Source organism: Eulemur rufifrons, chromosome 16 (assembly GCF_041146395.1).
Source record: "Eulemur rufifrons isolate Redbay chromosome 16, OSU_ERuf_1, whole genome shotgun sequence".
Classification (NCBI taxonomy): domain Eukaryota; kingdom Metazoa; phylum Chordata; class Mammalia; order Primates; family Lemuridae; genus Eulemur; species Eulemur rufifrons.
The window spans coordinates 60461767-60484384 of NC_090998.1; the positions used below are offsets into that span (position 1 = coordinate 60461767).

Here is a 22618-nt window from a genome sequence, read left to right on the forward strand (position 1 = left end):
CAAATAGACATTTCTCTAAAAGCTGAGGGCATAACATTTAATCATATTTCAGTAAAGGCACTTCTTCAGGGAGCTGAGATAAAAGGGTATATTGCTCTCTGGTGATCCAACAATCCTGGGGAAGAGCTTGGGAAATATAGAGCAGAGATTTTTAAACTCTGTTCCCGGAGTTCCAATGTTCGTTTTTGTCCATTTAGTCACTCATCAAATTTATATTGAATTTCTACTGTTCTGAGAAGAGACAGTATATATAAGATACATACAGAATGACAGATATAGGTCTATTTCCCTACATTTAGATATAGATATCTAGTAGAATATAAGCTCTAAAAATGTATTATACATACATAATATTCCTCATGGAGTTTATATTCTTCATATGTATGTATATATTTATCATTAGGTTTATATTTTAGTAGGCGGCAGATGATAAAAAGTATAATTAAAACATATAGGATTTAAGGTAATGATAAGCACCATTGAGAAAAGTAAAGCTGAAAATGAGGCTGTTGGGAAGCTGGATGAGAAGCTAACACATGGAGAAACAAAGGCCAAGGTGGTTACATGTTTTTGTTTCCATACTTAAGAAATAGATAAACTAAGATCGAAATCCTAGTCTTCTGGCTTCACAGTGTCATTTTCAGCAATCACATGGCATTAATACCCTGATACTATTAATACATCAAAATTTTAGTTTGATTTATAGACCAAAATCCCTTCCTTGAATAGGGAGGGATTCATTCCTAACAATTTTCCTCTTTCCAGATGCCAAGTAATACTGATTCTCTTGCCAAATTTGTGAGCCAGAACACTACTTTTATACATTCATAGTCTGGTAAGAAAGAAAAGACATGTATGAATAACTCAGAAGGCAGAAAATTATCATGCCATTAGAAATATAACAGTACAATGTCATGTGGCTTCTCAAAGAGGACCATTGCATCTTCATGCTGGTTACAGAGTGTAGGTGGCACAGAAGAGACTTTGGGAGGATAAAGAGGATAATTCAGGGAAAATGCACAAATGTATGTCATAGAGCAGCAGTCTCCAACCTTTTTGGCACCAGGGAACAGTTTCATGGAAGACAATTGTTCCATGGACAGGGGTGGGGGGATAATTTCAGGATGATTCAAATGCATTACATTTATTGTGCACTTTATTTCTATTATTATTACATTATACTATATAATGAAATAATTATATGGCTCACCATAATGTAGAATCAGTGGAAGCCTGAACTGGTTTTCCTGAAACTAGATGGTCCCATCTGAGTGTGATGGGAGACAGTGATTGTAAATACAGATGAAGCCCCCTGCTCACCTCCTGCTGTGCAGCCTGGTTCCTAACAGGCCAGGCTGTGGCCTGGGAGTTGGGGATTGCAGTCATAGAGGAAGGAACAGCATGCCTGAGCATGATCAGCAAAGAGGAAATTATGGGAAATTTGTGGGAAATGTGAAACTAAGGCTAGAAAGATGTTTAAGGAATCTGGTCTTTGAAAATGAGGAGCCTTTCAAAGGTTTTTGACACTGGACTAACAGGATGGTTAATGAAGATCAACTGAGCAGCATTTTTCAATAGTTTAACAGCATTCCCAATAGCTTCTGGAAGATGGGATGTTATATAATACTGAATCTGAACTAATACTGATGTTATATAATACTGAATAAAGAGGCAAAAGTTAACAGAATTGTCAATATGCTGGATGGAGGGTGGAATTGTCTGTAGGCATTACCCTATATCTAACCTAAGATTCAATAGATTATGATATTGACATAGTTTGATCAAGAGTTTTACCTTGATTTCAGATCTGTGTCCACTTTAGCAGCAGTTCACCAGGGTTCCATGAAAGAATTAAGACCTAATGCCCTGAGCCATCCATTATATGTGATGAAATAATTTCTTTTCTCACCATCTAGAATGGTACTAGCTATGTGCCACCATTGTCAGAATTCAGAAAATAGGCTGGGTGTGGTGGCTCATGCCTATAATCCTAGCACTTTGGAGGCAGAGGTAGGAGGATTGCTTGAGGCTAAGAGTTTGAGAACAGCCTGAGCAAAAGCTAGAACCTTGTTTCTACAAAAATAGGAAAATTAGCCAGGAATGCTGACAAAAATGAGCCATGGTACACATCTGTGGTCTCAGCTACTCAGGAGGCTGAGGCAGGAGGATCACTTGAACCCAGGAGTAGGAGGTTGCAGTGAGGTATGATGATGCCACTGTACTCTAGCTGGGGTGACAAAGCAAGACTCTCTCTCAAAAAAAAAAAAAAATTGAAAAAATAGTCACTCAAAACATTGTGCAGGGCTTAATTTTTTCATAGAATGCTAGTTGAAAAAGGCTGTGATACAAATCATCAAAATGGCAGGAATTCTGAAAATCTGTATTTTTTATGAGTGAGATTTTACAGAACTGTTAAATCTTTGTGTTCAAATTTACTAAAGCTCACTGAAAAATATTTAGGAATTTGAAATTCAGAAGACTTTCAAATTAGTTCTCTGCAGCTATTATACCAGGGCAATTAGAACATATATTAAGGTATGATAGGTTAGTCATGTTAGAAGGTCCAAGCTGGACAGAGGAATATCTCCTCATATGAGTGATGAAGCTCAGATACTGACCTTTATGCTAACTATAAAGCCTAGGCTAGGGTTTGCTCATTCTTACCTCTGTGAAACTACTTTTTTGGGTGACTAGCTGAACAAGAATTTAAACCTTGAAAATGAGGAAATTTGAAGACAAATCTTTGAAAATATATAACATAGGAGCTAAAAATTAAGTTGCATTGGGTCTTTACGCTAACTCTTCCCAGTTTATATTATATTTGTAATTTGGAAGTGCTTTTAAATATATATTGCTAGAGTCAGACAATAACTCTATTAATCTTTTAGGACATAGAATAATGTGAATGCATAATTTTCAAATTACTTACACTACTGGGATTTAGTGAATTTAATTCAGATGATGCAGTAGAGATGCCAGGTTCTTTCAGAGGAAAAATTAGCACGATTTCAAATATGAAGGAGTGGGGTGTGGAGTGGGATGTGTTCCAGGAAACTATAGCTGGTTATTGTGAGATTAACTGAGTGTCAGTGTGAGGAAGCAAAAGATAGATTTAGTGGAAAATTTTAAGAGCCTTGCCTAGGAGGTAAAGTTGATTGATGAGATTTGTTGCCAAGCTTGTGAGGTTCTCAATAAGGCCTGTATTAGTAAGAAATTTGGAAAGAGGTCCGATATAGTTAGGAAGTTAGGTTGGAAAGAACACCAGGCAAGGCTAGTATTATGACACAATATTTGATCATTTTTTTAAAGCATTTCAAGTCTGACCTTGATAACTTGTTTAGACTCAAAGACATGCACAAAACTGTTAAAAGAAGATGTTGATGCCATCCAGCCTTTTTTACTTGAGAAACTTTCATGGAAAGTTAGAACCTTCTGGTCAGCAGGTGTTGGGGACATCATTATCTTGAATGGTTCATTGAGGAGACGTGAAGTTATACTTTTTGGTTCTCAGGTTTTAAAATACTTACCACTTTTGAAAAGTATGAAGTACCAACAAAATATGATCTGATCATTTTATTCCCAAAATCATTTGCAGAATTATTCTAGCCCCAATCTTTTCTTTTGTATTTAATGAGAAAAGTAGGAAACTAGAAACTACTCAACTGGAGAAGTTGACTTTAAATCCATATCTTGACGTTATATACATGTTTCAGATTTTTGTCTGAAGGTTTAATAGGATTCTCAAACTTAAGTATCTCCTATTGGTTACTTTCAAAATAAAGAAATTATATGAAAATATTTCAGATTATCTAATGATTTTGTACTCAGCCATCTCTGGCACTCATTTCTAAGCATATTCCTGATCCAAACTCCCCACTATGAACACAAAAGAAGGAATTCTTAGATGTGCCTGGGGCAGCCTTGCAATTTCCATGCATTATTAATGGCTTAGAAAAATATAGCTTAGAAATAAATGCGAACAACTAACTATAATTATGAGGGGAGAAATGAAGACTAGAAACAAACTATTGAGAAACAATCTCTACATCTCAGTTTAGCTTTTATTTTAAAATGCTTTATGTTCATCTCTATAACACTATTCAGAAAGAGAGAAAGGAAAACCTGATTTTGTTGCTCTCCAAAGTAGATGATTCTACTGATTTAGCCATATTGAGACTTCTGGTCAAAAAAAATAATAAGGTTTTTGATATTTTATATGGCACCTAATTCACTAAGTGATCAAATACCCTCTTGCACTCTGTCTGTGCATGCAATAAAGGAGAAGTTTTATGTTATTCTTTCAAAAGGAGAAACATCTGTTTAACACAGACAAAAACATTTCAACAAAACCATTCCAATATTTACTGATATCATAAAACAACAAATAAATAAGCTAAATTCACTAAATGGTCTGTAAGCACAAAAAAGGCACCTTTTCATTTTTTCTAACAGAAAAGCAGAGTTTAAAAGGTATGGAAACATTTCACCATGGCCTTTATGGGTGAGGAAAAGTATTTAAAGCAAAGGGAAAAATTACATGGAAAGGCTCAGAGTGACAAGGTGAGAGCAGATATGAACTGAAATAAAAAAGAAGAAAAGAATTTTAGCAAATATGGAAAGATACCTAGTGCAAGTTTGAAGAAATTATGTCAATGTAGAGTTTAGCTATCTTTTTAACCAAAGACTATGGACTATTTTGTAGGTATTTGCTTATACTTAGAAAGTTATCCTAAAGAACTACTAATATGAGTTTGGCTGAATTAATTTTTTCATAGATATGACTTTCCAAAGTTATATAGTAAATACATTTCTTATCTAGTTATTCTTCCTTTGGGTTTACTGTGCCACACTGAGTAATGACTAACCTGCTGATATCTGTTGTTTCTAAAAAGATACTTAATTGTAGTAAGTAATCATTCTTTTATGTCATGTTAAACACAGTATTCTGAAAAAGCAACATTCCCTGAACATTCCACTTTTAATCTTTTTTAAAACAGTTTTTAGAAGAGATTTCTCTAGAAAAGATTAAAGTTTGACACCAAAATCAACTAACTCAAATTAAGCTCAATTTTTAGACATTTGTGTGAGATCTTCTCATTTCTATTTTTCTCCTTTAAAGCTACAACCAAATGTTTTAGCAGATTTTTAATCCATAGCACAAGCATTTTATTTTAAATTTAAAGATGAAAATATGACTTTAATTAAAATTTAATTTGCATCCTAGTGTTCATGTTGTACAAGTAATATTTAAGTTATGTGATTCCATTAAATATGCACCATATGTATCCTTTTTAAATAAATTTATTGTAAAAACAGAATGAATTTCTGGAAAATATTTTATATCTTTGGGAATAGAAAATATATTAAGTTTTGGTAAACTTATCTTGCTAGTTGAGCAATGGACAGAAGATAGAAGTTGGAGAGACTAAGAAATTATGATGAGTTGGGTCTGACTTTTACATCATGACCTTGGAAATTTTGCACAAATATTATATTTTACTTACATAATAAATGAATATGTGTGGATTACAGTCAAGTATTTGAAGACTCGTCTGTAAATCTAGGAATTTGCTATTGCTTTTTCATTATGAGATTCTTTGACTTGTAAGTTACTAAAAGTCTATAAGAAGGTTTGTTTGTTTGTTTGTTTGTTTTAAACCTAACTGTTCTCTATCAGAAATATGGCAGATAGCCAATGAAAATAGATATATGAGGTGCCAGGTATCTATTCCAACTTGGATATCATTTCAGTTAGCATTGCCTATCTTTTTTTAAGTGCCTAAGTTTAGAATAGTCACTGAACATTCCCATGTATGAAGCAATTTTCCGGAAAGATAATTGTTGGTGATGTTTACCCTTTTTTCATATATTCTGGGAGACATCGAGTAAAGATAACTTATTTACTGTGGAATGAAGAACCGAAGCCCGATTTTTTGGCTTTGTGCCAAAGATGCTAGAGAAAATGATGCATGACAAATACATTACCAAGGAATTCTTTCTCTAAGAGGCTGACAAAGATCTAGTTTTTAGGATTGTATTACCACCAAAAAGGATACCCCTTGTTACTGAGCTTCTAATGGAAATATTATCTATGCCGAAACAGCCTTCAGTTCTTTTTCTTTCTTTCTTTCTCTTCTTTTTTTGTTACGCTATCATCCTCATAATAAATCATTTTTGGTAAAACAATTCACTTAACAAATAACTATGAAAAACAAAATTTATACAATTATTTTTATTGGTATATATCTTAAAATTATTTTAAATTAAATAAGAAAATATATGCTTTATAAAAATATGACTTATAAGCTGTTTTTCTGGGGTAATTTAACCATTATTTAAGGACTATATATTACATATATTTCTATTCACATATTTTTATTCCTGTGTTGCTTTGGCTTGCTGAAACTGGGTCTCCATACTGAGAATTTTATTAAATGAAAAGTATCAGAATCTAAGATAATCTTGATAAGCTAGCAGAATTTAATAAGATAACATTTAATAAAAGTGAATTAGAGGTAAGTTCCAGGTTTTACACTTGAATACAAAGAATCAATTATCCAGATGAAAAATACTTCAGACAAAATCTAAAATCACTTGACAAAAACTCAGGGCTTCCAGTTGACAATAAATGCAATGCAATGCAACAGTGCAACACTGATATCTAATATATCAGTAGGTAATATCTAATATAATCGTAGGTAATATTAATGATTGTGCTATCTAAATTGGATGATATGATATCCTGCTTTACTTTGTACTGATCAGCTCTGGGTGCCACCCTTTGAAAGGAATAAAGACTATTCAGATCACTTTTATAAGACAAAAACCAAGGGGAAAAAATTCTTTCTTGGATAGAAATTGTTAGGTACAACTTGACAAGATCAGCCAAGCATCCAAATCTTCCAGGAGGATGGTACTACATAAAATCAAACCTATTTGATAGCCAGCTATAAAAAAGTACATCTTATTTTTCTCTCTAGGTATTAAAACTTCCAAACTCTGTTTATTCCACAGGAGTCTGAACTTATAGAACTAAGGGAAACCATTGAAATGCTGAAAGCCCAGAACTCTGCTGCACAGGCTGCTATTCAGGGAGCGCTGAATGGTCCAGACCACCCTCCCAAAGGTATATTTAGAAATATTTCCATTTTCACCCAATATAATAGGCATCTTCAATTAGAGTAAAGCTGTATTTACTCAGTGGCACTGCCTTTTATAATGAGTAAGATGATACTAATGTGGTCAGAATTCAAGAACAGTGGTTTTCATTATCAAATAATGTTTAAATAGGTCTTAAGAAATTTGCTTCTATAGTTGTACACATTTCTCTCAACTCAATTTAGTGAAGATGGAGATGGGGTGGTTGGTTAATACATGCATGTCTGACTTGAAGCAAAACAAACTCGGTATGAGTATGATCATTCAGATTTGTATATAAAAATAAGATCATCAATATGGTGACACAGCAAGTAATTAGCTTTGAGAGCAACTTCAGGGTTGGGGCAAAAAAAAAGGTATATTCCCTGTAGACAATTTTAACACAGTAAGCAAACAGACTAAAAGTTGTTCTGTTTTTGATTATTGCCATGCTTTGGCAATTCTAAACAATGGAAATAATTTTTCTCTGCCACCACCTCCACCGCTTGGCTAACTGCTGAAGAAATGCTCATTATTAATGTTGTGTCATTTTTTTCTCTTTATGTAGGTTCTATTTATTCATGTCTTGACTCTTTTCAATACATTCACTATGCTCAACTTTTTCCCAACTTAAAAATCTTTTTTCTAAATCTCAGTGCCCTATTATCTCTCTTCCCATTTCCAGATAAATTCTGGGGAAATTTTTAAGGACTCTTTCAATATCTCCAGCCACCAATCACTCTTTAGCCCACTGGAGTGTAGCTTCTCTTCCCACCACTCCAATAAAACGATTCTCTCCAGGATCCATAGTGACTTATATGTCACTCAATCCAGTAAAACATTTAAAATTCTTATTGTATTAGACATGGAAACAGCGTTTGATACTGATGTCCATTCTCCCCTCCTTGAAATGTTCATTTTTTTCTAATGTTCATGGTATCACGCATTCTTGGTTTTCCTTTTGATCCTTTGAAATCTCTGAAGTTTCTTTTGTAACTCCATGCCTTTGTCTTTATTTGTTAATTGTTGATAACCTAAACTCTCTTACATATGATTCTGCACATACCTTCTCCTCTCCTGATTCAATAAATCACCAATGTCTATTAATTCTACCCCTTTAATATCTCTTGGATCTCTTCATCTTCTTTGATCCTACCATCACCATCCATTATCTCTCCTATGAACTATGGCCATGAGACCCTAAGTAACCTTCCTGTTAAAATCTTACCCCACATTACACCATTCTTCACACTGAAGCCAGAGCAGTCATCTTAAAGCATATTATCTAGAGGTATCCCATCACCTTTAGGATGAAGTAAAAACTCCTTACTTAATATGACATAGTCTCCCTTTACAGCTTCATTCATTCAACAATTATTCAATTACTGATTCTGTGCCAGATGTGCTAGACTTTATCTCTTGTTCTTTTGTTGCATTGTATATTACGTATTTCAACTATCCTCAATTTCTTTAATTCTTCATAAGTTATTTATACATTCTATTTATTCCACTCCTAATATTCTACTCTGGTCAGCATAAAAACTTTCTGAAACACTGTAGGAGTTAACCTGCGTATGTCTCCTTGACCCCTAAACTGGATGAAGTCCCCTGTAGTATGTTTCTAGAAATAGCTGTACTTCCCTTATTAAAATTGACATCACCCTATGATGTCTTTATTTAACATATGTCCTTCCTGATTCATGATAGAAGGATTTGTTTCTTTACCCTAGTGTCCATAGTGATTCCTTGTACACAAAAGGAACTTATTCAAATTTTATAGAAAAGAATAATATAATTTTTACAATGTACTTAAATTTAAACTTTAGGAAAACAATTATATAAAGTGAGGTATACTTAAATTGAAGGACAAACTAGTTCTCTAGGGGCTACTTCTGCTAAGAATTTAGCAACTTTCCATGTGGGGGCGATGATTTATGTGCTGCATGGAAAATTACTGCATATTTAAAGCTTATCTTGGAGCTATAATAAAGCTGCTTATGTTCTAAATCTTTGTGTTGTAAATAGGTCCAGAAGGGATTGAAAAAGGCTTAATCCTTACTTTAACAAAGCACAAGTCACTGAAGTGAAACTTTCTGAAAGGATTCTTTTTATCTTTGGCAACAGGTAGCTTAATATCTACTAGAATTGAAAAATAGGAATTCCTTTTGCTCAGAAATGTGGGGGAGGTGGTGCCAAAGATGAACAAAATAACAGTTAATATCTAAATTGATCCATAAATATTAAAAATAATTTGCTAGATTTTCAAACTATCAAAACAGGTAGTTATAAATGGTTGAATATATATAATATATACGGGATAGTTAGATTGTATTTCTGTACTATTAAAGCTCAGTATTAATTCAGTGAACACAAAGTGATTCTTATCGCATTGACCATTGGCATTATATGGAGAAAATAGTCAGATGTATCTTTCCGTGGGTTATTAAGGTGAACGTATGACCTATAAATTTGTATTCTGAAATTATATTGAAATTCAGTTTTAGAGACCTTTAAAATATTTATGTCATCTGTATTTTTAACAAATGATCTTAAAAGATAGATTTAGAATGAAGCAACACTTTTATAGACAGGTCAACCTATGGCAAAATTGCACACCAATTTATTAAAGTACCTTTCTAAAGGTACTTTTTCCTAAATTTATGTATCATGTTTATTAACATCTGATAATTATAGTCTATAATAAAATAAATTTATTTGTTTACAGACATATTTAAGCACCTGCTATTAGCACTAGGCACTCTACTAGATCTTGAAATACAGAGATAAAAAAAGAATGACCCTGTACTCAAAGGGCTCACAATCCACTGCAATGAAAGGTTTTTTATATACAGATATATAATGATTATAAGAAGCATAATTATTATAAGGCTGAATTTGAAGGTAATGGAATATTTTACTTTTCAAAATGTACTTCTGCTTAAGTCACTACTTCTGTGTAAATATGGGATAGATTTTCCTTAAGTTATACCAAGTACAGTTGGATAATATATGTATTTAATTGCTGTCAACAGTAAATATTTTTTAGAAATAATGGTAGACAAAGTTGTGTCGAACAAATAATTAGAATCGATTTATTCAACAACTACATATTGATTGCCTACCACATGCCATTCTCTGTACAAGGTCCTGGATATTTAATGATAAACAAAATTGATGTGGTCTTTGTCTTCATCAAACATTTAGTGTAGTGGGAGAACAGAAAATAAGTGATTGTTTGTGATCATTGGTGTAGCCGAGCATGAACGCTGAAATAACTATAAGTTCTAAAATGGATAAATAGGTACCATAAAGAAGAAGGGTACAAGGGAACCTACTAGAGGTTGCATAATCATGAAAGGCTTTCCAAAATGCTAATATTTAAGGTGCTATCCAAGGAATAATTACCAAGTCATACTATAAATATTGAGGGAGGGGCATTCCAGCAGAGCCTACAGAGAGAAAAGAGATTAGTGCCTTTATGGAACTGCTACAAGAAAGATGATTAGCAAAGGTGAAATAAGTGCAACAAGGTTGGAGAGATAAGAACAGATGAGATCACTGAGGTTGTGGGGCCATATTTAGGAGTTAGAGTTTTTTCTGTTCTTACTAAAGTAAGAATCTATTAAATAGTCTTAAGTAAGGGAGTGATAATGAAGTTTTTCTTTTAAAAAGATTTCTCTAGCTGTTGTTTGTAGAATGGTTTGAAGGTGAATAAATTGGATAGCTCTTTTTGCCGTAGAGTTGATGTTGGTAGCCAGAACTGGGGCAGTGGTGGTACAGAGGGTGGAAAGTGGAAAATAAATGAGTGAACAAACATATAACTGAAATTTTCACTTGTAAAATAGGCTTCTCCATTTAGTCAGATTGCTGATAGTCATTTAGTTAGCCATTCTTTACTGATCTCTGTGGTGCCTCATGCAATGGATTAAATATTCATAAGCACTAAAAAGGAATTATTAGAGAAAAGTAAAATGCATTCCCTTCATTCCATGATATTGAAATTATGCCTTTGTTAATCTTTATTGATAAATGCAGTCATAATTGAAGGTAACTAATACCTCCAAGGAGTACTTTTGACCTATGATTATAATAATTTACCTATCTTTTTAAAAATCTAGTATTAAATAAATTACATATAATTTATTAATTCTGGGTATAATAAAATTTCTGGAATACTTTAATACTTTATGCTTTTGCTCTATTTGTGAAAGTTAATTACTAGGAAAAAGCTTGCAAATATCACATCTTGTTCAAAAAAGCTAATAGCTAATTGCAGCAGAAATTTAAAACATAAATACTTGCACATATTCTTTCATTGTTTATATGATTCCACATTAGTTGATTAAGAGAAACTAGATTGCTTTAATGTTGAATTAAAACCATACAAATAAATACTTTGATTTAGGTTTTGAGATTGGTAATGTCTTTGGCATGCAAAAACAGTAAATATTTCCATTAGTATTTTTTTAAATAATTTTAAAAGACCAAACTCTAGGGATTCTGAAAAATAACTATATATTTTTCCTCCTATAAAATTTGTCAGCATGATTACATTAATACAAAAATTAAGGTATTTATTGATATGTGTATATATATGAATGTGTGGTTATGTATATATGTATGTATGTGTATGTATATACACTTTTTATATCCCCACACATATACTCATTTAGTATATGTTTTGAAAGTAACCAGTTATAGTTTCATTGCTATGGGTCATTTTTACTATTCAATAAAATCAGTCAAGTGGAAAGGCTTGATTTTATACTATTATTTCTATGAAAACTTTGTGAAGGCTTTATAGTAATTTTTGACATCTTACAAGTTCCATTGAAATTTTTTGCTTGGTTAATCTGCTTTGATGTCAATTATGTATATTAATAGAAATGGCCTAAAAGCATATTTGACTTTACATATAATCTTATAAATTTTCTCAGTGTCTCACTAACACTTAATATCAGTTCACTGTAAGTAGATAAAAATTCTATTTAAGTTTTAATTTTAATAACTATAAATAAATCTTATATGGAATAAGTGTATAGCTTCAAAAATGATTAAATATCAAATGTTATTCTCTTCAAGGTGTCTTTTTTAACTAGAGAAGCACGGCATGCTTTGAGAAGTATGGCGAGGCCATATTGGCAGTTAGCACAATGAATGTTAGAATCAGTCTAGGTCTAAGGTTGGCTCTACTATTTTTTAGCTAAGTGACCATGTGCAATTTACTTTTAGGAATTAAACTCATTTTAGTTGTTTGCTTTAAGAATAAAATTAGGTACTCCAGGGATGTATTAAGCATACAGTAAAAGCAAGCTTTATTATTACTTATTGTTATTAGTATTACTGTTACTATTCTAAGTCATGGACAGGGACTAGGGGTATGTTAAAAGAATTGCACTGTCTGGAATATGTTTTTTGTTTAATCAAAAACTCAGTCCACCTAGACTCTCTTTTGAGGATGTTCCCTTCATTGGCTGTTTGACCTTGGTTGGCCAAGGTACTTAGCTTCTTTGCACTTCAGTTTGGTCATCTTGAGACAATGTGCTTACATGACTTCCCAGGTTTGCTTTGGCTCTAATGTGGTAGAACTCTATGAAATGGAAAGTTGATATATTTGGCTTTGGTAACTTTATCCAAAGCACAAATATTAAAAAATAATTCTTTCTCATCCTATTATGAGTTTCCATTTATGCCATGGAACTAATCATGCGGAATAAATCATTTTGCAAGAGCTGTTTAATCCAGGTGTTCAGTAGAGATCACTAGCATAGCATTTTATTTTTGGACAAAACTCAGAACTCATGAAACTAGCAGTACTACAGTCTTATATGAGATTACCATTAAACCTTAATGTAGATAACACAGTTAATTACAGTAAATATGGTTGTAATTTATTAAACTTACAAAGCCAAAACTGTGTTGAAAGAATCTGTACGAAGCCTTGTTAACTTTAGTTGGGGAACTTGCTTTCAAAAAGCTTAAGAGACTTACTTGTTTAGATTGAAACTCTGCGAACAAATGTGATACTCTCTGTCTGTTGCTAGATCTCCGCATCAGAAGACAGCATTCTTCTGAAAGTGTTTCTAGTATCAACAGTGCCACAAGCCATTCCAGCATTGGCAGTGGTAATGATGCTGACTCCAAGAAAAAGAAAAAGAAAAACTGGGTAAGCCATTATCATTCATCTAATTCAGAAGCTTATTAATGCACCATGAGTTAGCCTTTTTCCTTTGGGGGTTAGAGATCTGCAGCAGTTTAGAAAGGGTCCTCTTCAGCTGACTGGTACCTGTAATACTGTACTCATCACCAAGATTAGGGTGGTGTGGTGCTTTAGAGCAGACATTTTGGAGTCAGGACTAAACTTGGGTTTGAATCGCCACTGGATCTTGGGCAGTTTACTTCACCTTTTAGGGACCTGAGTTTTCTCATCTGTAAAAATAGGATAATTAATACCAACTCCATAGAGTTGTAGTAAAGAAAAATAAGCTAACAACTGTAAAGGAATGGCTTTAAAAAAGGATTTATTGTGTTGGTAGAGATAAGGAAAAAAAGATTATGATAATAATGGTGGTGGTGGGGTGGTGGTGGTGACGTTGGAGGAAAAGAAGAATTGGAGTTGATAAAGGGAAAGAAAAGACCTTGAAATCTCCACCCTCCAGAATCCACAGGGCTTACAGTATGAACAAAGTTTCACTCCCTAAGAAATAAACCACATTGATATCTGCTTGATTTTTTTTTTTTTTTTTTTACCAAGAGAACATGGAAGAAATACAGAATTGCCCTTTAACAGAACTTTGCCTTACATTGCTAGAGATATAATTTATGGCAATATTAAGCAATTGCTAAAAAGCTAAGCGGAAAATACTATCACTGCAGAAAGTTTAAAAACAATGACCTAAAGGATTTCTTTTAGTATTGTGAAACAAAGGTAGATTTTTAAATAAATGCAACTCTTGATGAAATCCAAAATATAACTGAGGATTTTACTGGAGTGCTTTCTATAAATAATGAAAGAAATATCTTTTTTGTTTTGAAAAAATGTTTATGCAGGTAATATTTTAAAATACTGATCAGCCTTCATTCCCTTGATTTGTAATTCCACACTCTTTCATGTTTCTGCAAGGTGAACTCTAGAGGAAGTGAGGTGAATATAAACCATGGACAATTTGGCATGCATCTATAAAAAAACCCTACCTTGGCATGAATGCTATTCATTTTGGCAGTAGGCTTTTATACCTTTTAAAAACAGATTACCTTGTATGTCTTTTCTTTGTGTCTTTTCATTTTAATCTCCAATTTTAAAAAGAAGTAAAACCACTTTCTGAATAGAGCTGTAGGGAATACCAATTCTGGTTTTGAATAGTCTGGGAATTGAAAATTTGAATAGAAAATCACAATTAATGAAGTGTTAGGTGAATTTGATTTCATTTTGCTTTTTAAGTTTGTACTGTCAGCGGGACATGACTTGATTGTAGCGCTAAAGTGGCCATTTAAAACAAATTGCCTTGAAGAGAGAAGCATTGGGAATGGAGATCCCTTCAAGGTACTTAGTTTTAAATGAGTGCTCTGACAGCCATGCCCTTGACCTTGCACTATTTAAAAGCCTTCCATGTTTGCGCTGTGCTGGATTAATACAAGAATAAAATGAAAACACAAAACACGGTATCATTGTTTTTTTTAGAGATACTGTGCTGCAACTGTTAATACTCTGCTTATACATACTGACCCCAGGCAGTGGCTAGGATGGCGCCTGCAAACTAACGCCCCAAAGCAAAAGCTCTCCACGTGCAAATAGACAAGAAGGGTAATTTCTGTCCTCCTTTCAGCTGAGAAGCTCTTTCAAACAAGCCTTTGGGAAGAAAAAGTCCACCAAGCCTCCTTCCTCACATTCTGACATTGAGGAGCTTACCGATTCGTCCCTTCCAGCGTCCCCCAAGTTGCCTCATAATGCTGGGGACTGTGGTTCAGCCTCCATGAAGCCCTCGCAGTCGGCCTCAGCGTAAGTTACTCCCTTTGGCGAATGCAGAAATATTTTTGGAAAACAGCTGTAGGCCAAGCCCACGTTTATGTTCTAAATGTAATTGGATTGTACTTTCACAACGGCAGCACCATATCCGTGCCAATTATTTTCACATCTTTCTGAGAACAATGGACTTGGTTTCTGTGTCATTTTTCATATATTAGAAATGGAGTGTTCCTTGATCTCATTCTCCACTTTTCTAAATCATTATTCTCAGGTCTTTTCACTTGCATTTCTCCATGTATCTGTCTAACTGTGCGTACATGCAGGTCACCCCTTGTCTGGCCACCAAAGAAACGGCAAAATGGCCCTGTGATCTACAAGCATAGATCCCGGTAAAATGGAGTGTGATGCATGAAAACTGCAAAGATCCAGGTTTTAACCTCCGTAGTGTTTGCTTTTGCTTTCTCTAAAATCACTCACACGCATTTTAATGATAAACATCTCTTCTTTCGTTCTGTTTTCAACTAAAATTTGATTTCCTAAAACCAACCTGCAACTCACTTTTTATCCTATTAATCTAACATAGCATTTTTATAGTAGCCCACTTTTTGATAGTACAGCAGTCCCCCCTCATCCATGCGGGATCCTTTCCGAGACCCCCAGCGGATGTCTGAAACTGCAGATAGTAACAAGCCCTCCATACGTTGTTTTTTTTTCTATACATACATACCTGTGATAAAGTTTAGTTTATAAATTAGGCACAGAAAGCGATTAACAACAACTAATGATAAACCATAGAACAATTATAACAATACTCTGTGATAAAGTTACGTGAATGTGGTCTCCTTCAAAATACTGTAATATTTTCAGACCATGGTTTACTGAAGGTAGCTGAAGCCACAGAAACCAAAACTGTGGATAAGCGGGGACTACTGTACAAGAAAGAACAACATATTTGGGATGTAGAAACGTTCTGATGAGATGATTCTCTTTGTTTTATATCTATTTAAATCAGATTTCCTCATATGCCCACAATAAGGACTAGCATTGAACCCCCATGTAGAACAGAGCCACTATGCTTTGACTACATCATTTCATCATTTATGTAGGAAGGAAGAATATAACCATTGTTATTTTGTGCCCACAACCTAGTCCTCAAATGTTAAATGGAAAAATATCAGTTAATATACAACACATTCTTCTGATGCATTTCCTACAAAGTTGTCCACAAAACAACACAATAAGGATATAACATAAGACCTTCCAACCGCCCTCAGCCTGCTAGTGTGGGTTGAAACCTGTGATTTAGCTTCATTAGCTGTGATCTCCTAAATCAGCTGAGCCTAACAGGAACATTATATAACACTCACCCATTATTTAAATGTCCAAAATTAATCTCTCTGATTTATTTTCTACAATATTTATATTGGATTTTCATGGCAACTTGAAGACAGTGTTGTGGCAAATAAGGTTATTTTTTTGCACAGTTTTTCAAAAGAAGAAATCACATTTTAAGGATGTAATAACTTTGCTTTTAAAAAAAAGAGTACTCACATGTTGCAAATGGAGATTTAAATCCCTTGAAAAACGTTGGAATGCAATGTAATAATACTAGGATTTTTCTGCCCTATAAATATCAACAAGGAAATTTTTAGGATTAGTTTATATTCAGGAATAGTAGACTGTTTTTAAACTTCAGAAAATGGGAAGAAAAGATTAAAAGAAAGAGCTATTTTCAATTTTGAATCTATGAATGCATTACTATTTGTAAAATTTATTCTCCTTTTCTCCAGGTTTTACCAGCAGGAAATAATTTCTGTACTTGCTGGATAATATTGCAATTCAACTTTTAAAAGTGGCATTGCTTTTCCTAATCCTCTGGCTTCTCCAGACCGCTGATTTTGTGTTTGTTTCCTTCTTCAGGATCTGTGAATGCACAGAGGCTGAGGCAGAGATAATTCTGCAGCTGAAGAGCGAGCTCAGAGAAAAGGAATTAAAATTAACAGATATTCGGCTGGAGGCCCTCAGCTCTGCTCATCATCTTGATCAGATCCGGGAAGCCATGAACCGGATGCAGGTCGGTGCTGATGCACTTTGAAAGAACAAAATGGAGAAATCAAAATGCGCTTATTCTCTTCTCTTGGTTATTACAGAACAAATTCCGCTTTTAAACGCATGTGGAAATGTACTCTGTTTATTCAATCTTTGCATCCCATTTCTTAATGGAGAATTTTGTCAAACCTAGGTTTGGAAGTGGGAGTGCAAACCAGCCAGTTGTACTGAAGAACCATTTAAGATATTTACCCTAGTGATTGGATTCAGGTTGAGAGTGAAGTTTTTAGAAAAACTACAATTCTTGCTTCCTCCCTTTTCCATGATTTACCTTTATCTTGGCTTTTTGCCTGTTCTTTTGAAATCTGACTTTCAAATACTTTCACCTGTTTTCTATTGAAAAACAAAAGTAATGAGGAAACTACAAAAATTCAACATAAGCTTTCAGAATATTGAAGTAAAAGTGATTTAGAATGCCATATGTAAAAGTAAAGCTCTTGTATTTTTTGGAAACATCTAAAGGCTAAATTCAGAACCAGACTAAGTTTTCGTTTTATTGTTGTAAACCAGTAATCACTTGGCACCACAGATGACTGAAATAAGAAAAGCTCGTTGCTGAGCAGATTCATCTGCCACTGTGTATATTCATCAAATGGCTTTTGTTTTTATGAGCTTAGTGCCCCATTTTGAGGGAACAAAAACTTTTTCAAATGTCAGCCAGAATTCAAGTAATTTCAAATCACCTCATTTATTTTTGTTTTGCTCTGTTTTTCAACTCTCCATGAATTCACAATAGCATTACAAATGTTATTATTTGCCTATGAGATTTTAACATCACTTTTAAAATGAGAAGTTTTATGAACTATTTAATTATATTATTCTTAATTCAAATGAGCCCAAGGCCTGGAAAACTTTTCAAAAATATGATATATTAAAAAAAGTAGTTATAAAAATGTTTTTATTCGTTACTATGTCTATATTTGTGACTACAGGAATGCATGTATGTGAGAGACAGAGAAAAGGTTAACTTTCCTTTTTTGGAAGGGAGTCCTGCTTCCTAATTTATATTTGTTTATTTACCATATTACCACATGCTTTATTTAACAAATAGGCTAATTAACTCTGACAACAGACTTGGTGCCATTTTCTCTATCCAACTAGCTCATTTTTTTTTCATACTTTTCATCTTCCTAACAGAATGAAATTGAAATACTGAAGGCTGAAAATGACCGGTTAAAGGCAGAAACTGGTAACACAGCCAAGCCTGCTCGGCCACCGTCAGAATCCTCAAGCACCGCCTCCTCCTCATCTTCACGGCAGTCGTTGGGACTTTCTCTAAACAACTTGAACATCACAGAGGCTGTTACCTCAGGTGATTGATTGCACATGCCTCCCCGAATCACAGCATGTCCGTGATTGAACAGGGGCAGGGAGAAGCTTGGAATTTGGAGAACCTTACACCCTCTTAAAAATGTTAACACTCTCATGCTCAGAAATGGTCCTATTTTTATCTTATAAATTAATTCAACTGAGCTGTAGTTTTGAAAGCACATTCTCCGTGAAAAGGTGAATCTTAGAGATACGATTTTCTAGCATTTAAAAAAAATTACTTGTGCTTGGGAATCACTTTCTCCATGACTATGAAGATGAAGAAATAATATTTTCGGTGATGGGGATTAGTACTCACAGATGTAATAATAACCTCATGCAATTTTTTGGTGTTTTAAGTATACAAAACCGATTCACAGGTATATCAGGACCTATTTCTAAATTTGACTAGATGATCCAACTAGATGATACTGTTGCCTAGAGAGAACATAATGCTACTACATCCCCAAGCCTGCAGCTCTATTAAATTTTTGACAAACAAAAAGAACATGCCAGATTCTGTTATTGTATTCAATAGTACTAAGAATGCAACAAGAGTATAGTTTTTATTTGAATGAAAATGTAATTATATGATATAATGTCATCTTAGTATCTGATGAACCATTCAATTATAAAGTATAACTGCTCCTGTGGCATCAAAAAATTTTATGGATTTAGAATTTAGGGAACATTTGAGTGAGGATCTGTGGTAATTTCAAAGTACAGCCACCAGATGGCGCTTGGAAACCAATAATGTATATTTTCCTGGGTAACATTGGATTCCATTATAGAACAGAGACACTTCACTGCCTGCCTTAAATTACATTAAAATATAGAGGATGCAGCATGGTGATATTGATTACATTTCCAATCAATCACATCTCTTATTTCTAAAAATTCAGAATTTTTAAAAGTCTGCTATTATGGCTGCCCTTCATAATATAAAATAAATGTTCCAATTATATACTGGCCTTCTTCATCTTATGTATTAAAGGCAAGTGGGAACTTCCTATAATTCAAGAAAACAACATTTACAAATATTTGTCGAGGGATGGAGGAAAGAAACAAATTCTAGAATAAGCATCAAGTAAAACTAATATTTGTAGGCAAGAAAAAACAGATTTCAGAATTACATGAACTTATAGATCATTGGGTAATGTAAGACTATGGGAATACATAGTAACTTGAATGTGTGGATTGTACACAAAGTACTATTGTCCACACTCTTCAAAGGATTCTTAAAAAGAGAAAAAATTTAAGTATATAGAATCTGAGAGCTTATGTCCTGAGAAATATTCTTTATGTTGGCTTGTTGATGAGCCTGACAGACAAGGGAACTGGAGTCCACATCTAATGGGAAAGCACTAACCAGTGCTTTTCTATGTTCCCAGGCTCAACTCCTAGGGAAAGACAGGGCTGGCACCTTCCAGGACAAATCATTGGCAGGATTTCACTGACTGTTACATAATTTTGTTCTAGTCTGTGGAAATATGATAAGGTTTAAAGGAGGCAAGATTAGTACTGTATGTAGCTTAGAAAGAACAAGTTTATAAAAATAAAATTAAAATTAATGTTTAGGTTAGAACTAATAAATATAAAATCAAAGAAATTTATAATTTCTATGTATATTGGGCTTAATATACTGATGGCCATGATTGAAAATTAGGACAATTTTTTTTTTTTTTGTGGGTGATAATTTTAAAGATTTTTTAAAAAAATATACTTACTAAATTACCTATTTCATCAGTTATTTTTAATTCTATATTATTTTATTTCCTTAATTATTTTTCAGTAGTGCTATTTATATCTGAATAAACAAAAAAATTAAATCACATGACTAGAATATTGTTTTCACAATATTCAATTCACTTTTGTTTAGTGGATTGAAAACTTGGAAATCAAAAATGCCTTCATGCAGGGGCTTTTTAACAGTTTTAATTTAAAAAGAAAAGGGGTCAAGAGAAAAATAGTTGACAAATGTTCAGTTCCTGAAACATTAACCGCATGGTTCCATGCATCCAGTAAAGACATAGTTTGAGAAGACTTGAGTTTTTTGTTAGAATTTCACTTGATTTTAACCAGAACGGCAGATCTTTTTATTCTCCCTTCAAAATGTTGCCAGAGAACCATAACTTATTTTCCATAAAAGACCCACAGAGGACTCACACCTCAAACTTGCTGCTTTTCCCTGGAGTAGTTTCTTTAGGTGATCATCCTGTGAGCAGGGGAGACCCAGAGTGAGTCATGATGTGATCCTCCTGATGTCAGTAGAAATAGTTCAAATAAACACACAGAGAAAAGATACAATGGTTAGAGCAGCAAAACTTACTGAACACGGAGGATGCAGTGCTTTAAAAGCATTATCTCTTATGTTCCCAATAATCCTATAAAGTAGGTGCTGTTTAAGCCCCATTTTAGCAATGAGGAAACCAAGGCTTAGGAAAGTGACTGTAATAATTTGTTCAAGATCATGCATCTATAAAAGTAAGTAGCAGAACTAATATTTGAACACAGGTCTGGATGGATCCAGTACCTATTCTTTTTTTTTAATTTTTTTTATTTTTAATTATGGGTACATAATAGTTTTATATATTTATAGGGTACATGTGATGTTTTAATTACTGTATTAATTTTTCTTTAAGTAGCCATATAACAAAAGCCAAGGATAGTCATTCACTCATTAATAAGTATTTATTCTACTATTGTCAGGAGAAATTTCATGTTTTAAACATTGTTTTTAAGACCATGACATGGAATGAATAGCATGTTCCAAGACAAATTTGAGCAGATATGTGGATCAGCAGTTAGGTTAAACCCCTTGCCATAGACTACTAGGCCGTGCATGATTTGGACCTCACCCTCTTCAACATCATTTTCCTACCACTCCCCCCTTCCCCTTGTCTTTACATTCCTGCTACCTGAACATCTATCTAACAGTTCCTTGAACATGCCCAGCTGCTACATCAAGGCCTTTGTACTTGTTCCTGTTGACTAAATCCGTTTTCCTGGCCCTTCACGTGCCTAGCACATCTTGGCCTTCTGGTCTTATCTCCAAACACCACCTCCTCAAGGAAGCCTTCCAGGATGACCTATCTAACTAGAGCAGGCTCCCTTTAGTTGCTCTCTAGTCCACTGCCCTGTTTATATCAGCAGAACACTTAACACATTCTGAAATTACCTTTTTGAGAATGTATGCTCCAGAAAATCAGGGAATTCATTTTCGTTGTTAACCTTGGTATTCATTCCCAGTGCCCAGCAGTCTCTGATTATCATTTATGCTTAATATTTGTTGAATATTTATGAACATTTATGAGGAATTAGGCAAAGTACTAAAGAAGTAATTTGGTTATGAACTACAAGAAGTTTAGATGTAAACAGCTAATGATAAACCTTTCTAAACTTTTGAGAAAAGGAGCGAGAGAATTAAAATGACATTTAAGGAGGAGTTTTGTTTTTGAGTTGGGTAATTGAAAACATGAAAGACTATGAGATGAGAAGGTTAATGTGGGAAAATAATTAAATTCCAGTACAGGAGATTATCTTTGCTGCTTTAAAAATTTCTACCAAAAATTTCCATATTTCTCAAGCTATAAAAGTTGTTGTTTAGTTGTTATGGTCTTAAAGCATTCTTTTACTGTTCACTTTACAAAATTACATATTCTTAATGACTAAGATTATAGAAACCATTCCATTTTTCAGAAGCCATATTTTTAGATTATTATTTCTATGATGTAACAGTCACAGCCCTTCTCTCTATAAGTTTAGAGTCCTCTTGTCACTGGGCACATGTGCTCTTTGGCACGTACTGAGTTTTCTTTATCCACAGGACACTATCTTCATAGTAAGCATGACTCTATAATAGCATTGTTGTTGAAAGAAAACCTGTCTGTATTAGGTCATTAAATAGGAAATGTCTGATTTCAAATCAAAAGTGTAGTTTATTGTATCTCAAGCAATAGTTCAGTTAATCGAAGTATGCACCTAAACTATTGACATAGTTTTGCCATCGTAACAGTAGCTTATGTCAGCAGCGAAGAAGCCTGCAGAGTGAATGATGATGAAATCGTGCAAGGCGTTTTCCACAGCTTGCTAAGAATT

General features: G+C 33.8%; 1 protein-coding gene across 3 annotated transcripts in view; it reads left to right on the top strand.

Annotated features, from left to right (window-relative positions):
• The window catches only part of NAV3 (neuron navigator 3), a 332556-nt gene that overhangs the window by 281445 nt on the left and 28493 nt on the right, over positions 1-22618 (top strand). The window contains exons 24-30 of one of the 3 annotated variants that reach the window (XM_069491594.1): positions 7015-7126; positions 13182-13303; positions 14261-14281; positions 14964-15136; positions 15427-15492; positions 17024-17177; positions 18350-18524. In XM_069491594.1, the coding sequence (XP_069347695.1) occupies positions 7015-7126; positions 13182-13303; positions 14261-14281; positions 14964-15136; positions 15427-15492; positions 17024-17177; positions 18350-18524 (823 nt within the window). The remainder of the gene's footprint in view (positions 1-7014; positions 7127-13181; positions 13304-14260; positions 14282-14963; positions 15137-15426; positions 15493-17023; positions 17178-18349; positions 18525-22618) is intronic. The other 2 variants (XM_069491595.1, XM_069491596.1) reach the window with 2 other exon arrangements.